The following is a 5,134-nucleotide window of genomic DNA, read 5'->3' on the forward strand; positions in this document are numbered from 1 at the left end:
TCAAGAGTCTTTCTCTCCTTATCCCCCGAGCATTTCGGTCCCTCGTGATTCGACTTCTCTTTCTATAGTTTAGTATAGTAAGGTGAGCGCTGAAGCGCTGCACGAATATTTCTTAGAAAGATTCAGCGACGAAGTTCTGCCCCTGCAGAGCCCGACTCCTAGCTAAAACCCCCTTGTAAGTAAGTTATGCTTACCTTATTTTAATATAGCTTATATTTAAAATTAGTATTGTTATTATGAACTTATAATAAATACTTGGGCTATTATTATGGGTTATATAAGTATTTTTTTTAACGCTTATATAATAATAATAATAGCTAGACTATTAATTAGTCTCGGCGAATAATAGACTAAACTCTAGTGGTAATAATACTAGGTTTCGTCGAAGAAAATTCTATTTAAGAAGCGAAGCGCTGTCTGAGTTCGGAATCACCACCTTTTCAAGTGAGTGCACAGTTACTTTCAACTTACATAGATATGAAGTATTTTATATAAATTACGTGCTATGTGTGCATATTATCTGAATACTTGCTATCTATGCTAGATGAACGTTGTTATACATGTTTTCAATGATTTAAACTGTATATGCATTTTATATCTACGAAAATGTTGGGGTAAAACATGGGTAGATGTAATAGGTAATGTGTGATAAAATGATGAGAGGCCTCGATGTTGTTGTTGTTGATCCAGTCATCTAGCGGAGTATAGATGACGACCACGGACTCTTCTAGACAGTCCAGTGGAACACTAGCAGGCTCGCAACCTGTAGGTGTTGTGAACGATGTGTTCACCGGTGTACTCCATCCCCCACATGGTTGCCTATTAGGACATTTATTGCTGAGGAATCCCCTTAGCAGTAGTGTCCGTCCCGATGATGATCCTTAGGCTAGGTCCCTTATGATAGGTGTTTAGGGACGTAAAGTGAGGATAACGGGAACGGGTAATCGGGTTATTGTTGATTGATGAAATTAATAAACTTATTTATTGTGGGTTGAAAACCCTATGTGCTCACCAGACTCCCAAGCCTGACCCACTCAGTTTTATGTATTACAGGTAGTGGCGCTTGAGCATATATATGATGTTTGGACGAGGGATTACGGATATAGGCCTGTAGATATGAAATAATGTAGTAAGGCTTGTATTGTACTGTTTATGCTTTTGATCTGTACGAACATGACATCCCGAGTCTTTTAATGAAATACATTTCTATGGAAATGCTTTTGATAAATCTTTATCATGTTATTGTTTTGGGACAAATTCCGCAACACTTTTATTTAAAATGTTACTCTGATTTTTAAACAAAGCATAAACAAACCGGTCTTTTCTGGCCGTGATTTTGGGGATGTCACACTAATTAACAAACAAAAACGAACCATTTCATTTTCATACAAATACTAGCATTAAATGCTTATGAAACTCACCAGCTTAAATGTTGATCTACTCTTTCAAAACTACTTGTATGTCCCAGGGAGTCAGTAATTACAGGTACTAAACAACTTTTGAAGAAGGGACGTTGCGGCACTAGTTTAAATTCATATTTTGGCATCATATTGTAATTGGTTTTGAACATGTACTCTTTTGAACAATGTAAACTTTCAATTATATATATAATGGTTGTATTGCTTTCTTTACTATGTATTCATTTGTTACGTTACCACATGAAGTCATCCGCCCCGAACGTTTCCGTCGTTCCGGTTTGGGGGTGTGACAGAACATGTTGTCACCAACACAAAACTAGACAAAAACATGGTCACACTCAACCAAAAAATGAGATAGGTCATTGTAATCTTGTTCCAACTCAAATGCTATAACCCAAATAAGAACCATGCCTATAATTCGAACCAAGTGCTCATTTTCTTTCTTGTTCGACCCACATACACCCCTCCCGACAATATCTAATGAACTTACCACAATACATAACCTCAAGAGAACCCAATACCAACCCAAGATCTACTGCATTTCTTTTTCCTCACGGTCTTACCTAAAAGGGTGAAATACCAATAGATCTAACGGAATGACGAACCTCAATCGTTAACAAAAACATCCTCATAAATGACTGAAACAAGGTCCTACCATTTGACTGAAACTGACATATTCCACCAACACATAACTAGCTTCATAAAACTTCCAAAATTATCCAGAATTGATGCTAAAACTCTGGTCGAAATCAATTGAATATAATATTAATATAATTTTTTATGTATATGAAAGTGTTATATAAAATAAATTTGGAGAATTTCATATATGCCCTTCTTAAAAATCAAAAATATCATATTTACCTAACTTAATTTCTAAATATCATATTTACCCTTCATAAAATTTCTAAATATCATATTTACCATTCATAAATTTTCAAAGTATCATATATATCCTTTTAAAACATCAAAATATCATATATGTCCTTCTTAAAAATCAAAATATTCTATATGCACTTTTTAAACATCAAAATATCAATGATAATATCTAAAATATCCTCCATCTACAACATGATAGTAATAATAATAATAATAAAAGAACATTAACAATCAAAACATACATTCCATAGAGAGGGTTGGAATGAATTTTTTTGTTTGTCAAAAGGACGACATTCTAACAATTTAGTAATTCACGTTCCATTATCATAGACATAAGGATAATAGGGTTAAAATTTTTAATTATTATAATAATTCTAAGGTATAAAAAAATGATTATAAAATATTAAAACATTATAAAAAAAGATTTGAACAAATATGATATTTTGAAAGGTTTATGAAAGGTAAATATGATATTGAGAAATTAAGCTGAATAAAAATGATATTTTGAAGTTTAAAAAAAAAAATATATGAAATTTTTTCAAATAAATTGTTGGGTGAGTTAGGTTATCAATAAATTTAAAAAAAAAAAAAAAAAAAAGTTTAAATTTGATTGGTGGCTATTAGAAAAAATAATTTTTTTAATTAAAGATTGGATTACCGATTGTGAGCACACCATAAACAAATAAACATGATTTTAGAAGACAAAGCGATTTCTTCTTGGTGTTGTAACCGTGTGGCATAAGTGTAATTAAAAGAAAGTTGGAAGACAATTTTTAATAAAGCTAAAACGAGGGTGCCTTCGTCAGCAAGGGATAAACGTTAGCTCCTATCGACACGCGCAGAAGTTTCCAGTAGCCACGAACGCCTACACGTATCCAGATCTTTACAGAAAAATATTATAAATAATAAAATATTCAAAGGTATCAATCGCGAAAATATCTAGAGAAGGCTATAAATACCCCAAAAGTTGCTCAGATCATTTTTCTGAAACTTCTGCAAGAAAAGGAAACTTGTTCGCGGATTACATTTAAGTACAGATATTTTCTACTTCTGTTCCTCTTGCTCTTATTTTCTACAAGAACAGATTTCAAAGGCGTCAAGACAGAATAAATCTCTAATTATTTTGTGGAGTATGACTCGATACACAGAGAGGTATGTTTGCGTCTGATCTTTTTGTTATTTTATGTGAAAATCGTTGGATCTGGATTTAACATTTGAACTTTAGTTTACTTATTGTTTTTGGAGACTTTAGACTAGGGTTTTATCTTGGATTTGTGCAATTTGTGCTCTGTGTTATGAATCATAAGTACGCAACCTCTTAATTTTTTGATGGCGTTTTGGAAGCATTAATCGTACAATGCTTGATTCTCTGGTTTGTTAATAGTCGATATTGGCGGAATTGATTCTATCGATTTGATATTTGATGCCTGATGAACTTTAGATACCTGGTCATATTCGACTTGAAATGAATTGTTATCCTATGAGTTTCTATATGACATTTGTTTTTTATAAAACTGGTATTGATTAGAATGTTGTTTTTATGCGATTTCTGTTCGCAGATTAATAAACTGTGATTGTGTAATGTGTAGTTAGGACTGAATCGAATTGAGTTTATGGTGTTGTTTCAACTGACGTAATTTATCAAGTTAATCTGGATCTTAAATCTTTAATCTCTTTCCTTGGAACCCTAGTTATTTACAATCTCAATGATGTAGATGAGTTACCCTTGAAGATCCAGTATTCAGTTCTTGCTTGTATGAAACACTTATTCTTTCATCTAAACCCCAATAGGAGGCTTTTGCTCATTGCTTGATGCTTGTGTATTTACAGAAACACTGAGATGGATATTCTTAGTCAAACTTCCAATACATCTTCTTTACCAATGGATCCTTCAAGAAAGAAGAAAACAAGAAGCAGGCGTGATGCACCAAAGAAAGTGGCTGCAACAATTGCCAAGTGGAAAGAAAATAACAACATTACCCGAAAAGCCCCTGCAAAAGGGTCCAAGAAAGGTTGTATGAAAGGTAAAGGAGGACCTGAAAACTCAAGGTGTCAGTATAGAGGAGTGAGGCAAAGAACATGGGGTAAATGGGTAGCAGAGATCCGTGAACCCAATAGGGGTAAACGGTTATGGCTTGGAACTTTTGGGTCAGCCATTGAAGCTGCCCTAGCTTATGACGAAGCTGCCCGAGCAATGTATGGACCTTCTGCCCGACTCAATCTACCAAATTGTCAGTCAACAAATGATTGTTCTCGGTCAATGTCTAAACCTGCTTCTAGTTGTGACTCTACCACCACTACATGTGATCTTCTGCAAATGGGACATGATGAACCGTTGACTTTGGTCAAAGAAGAACCTATCGAGGAGAAAAAAGATGTGGGATTTCGTATTGGTGAAGGTTACTTTCAAATGCTACCTGAAGATGAGATGTTTGATATGGATCAGCTTCTTGAGGATTTGGATCAAAGAGATGGTTTTGTTCCCAATTTGAACCCAAATGATTTTGCTACTTATGAACCAAACAATCTAGACATGTGGCAAGGTTCTTGTTTGGATTTCTTGAACACAGGAAGACCTGAAGATGATAGTTTTGCAATGGCAGAGTTGGGTTTGAGTTTTGATCATGAATTACTGAATTAGGTTGAAAGAGATGGACATGAACTAACTGTAACAGTATTGTTTTTTTTTTTTTTTACTGGGTCTTTTTATAAACCAGTTCTCGGTGGGTTTTCTGATACAAGGGGATTAGGTTTTTTACTTTGTATATAGGTAATAAATAGAGTGTAAATGGTATGGTTATCTTTTAAGCTTTTGAATATAATAGATCTATAGTTGGTTA

General features: G+C 33.9%; 1 protein-coding gene and 1 long non-coding RNA gene across 3 annotated transcripts; both read left to right on the top strand.

Annotated features, from left to right (window-relative positions):
- Nucleotides 1–1,562, top strand: LOC145013069 (uncharacterized). 2 transcript variants are annotated; one of them, XR_013664818.1, is made up of 3 exons: nt 1–179; nt 377–444; nt 1,054–1,562. It is a non-coding gene; the product is annotated as an uncharacterized LOC145013069 (long non-coding RNA). The 2 variants fall into 2 exon arrangements; XR_013664819.1 differs by having other exon boundaries at nt 1–175.
- Nucleotides 1,563–3,228: 1,666 nt separating this feature from the next.
- LOC145012866 (uncharacterized) lies at nt 3,229–5,134 on the top strand. Its single transcript, XM_078971668.1, has 2 exons — nt 3,229–3,446; nt 4,125–5,134. The coding sequence occupies exons 1-2, from the start codon at nt 3,427–3,429 to the stop codon at nt 4,933–4,935; spliced, it is 831 nt and encodes a 276-aa protein (XP_078827794.1). The 5' UTR covers nt 3,229–3,426; the 3' UTR covers nt 4,936–5,134.

Source organism: Lactuca saligna, chromosome 8, assembly GCF_052625555.1.
Source record: "Lactuca saligna cultivar CGN05327 chromosome 8, ASM5262555v1, whole genome shotgun sequence".
Classification (NCBI taxonomy): Eukaryota; Viridiplantae; Streptophyta; class Magnoliopsida; order Asterales; family Asteraceae; genus Lactuca; species Lactuca saligna.

Excerpts from the sequence above, each read along its gene's own strand:
- LOC145012866 (XM_078971668.1), top strand. The coding sequence starts at position 3,427 with ATGACTCGATACACAGAGAG. Across the intron at positions 3,447-4,124 it reads ATGACTCGATACACAGAGAG|AAACACTGAGATGGATATTC; the intron begins GTATGTTTGCGT and ends GTGTATTTACAG.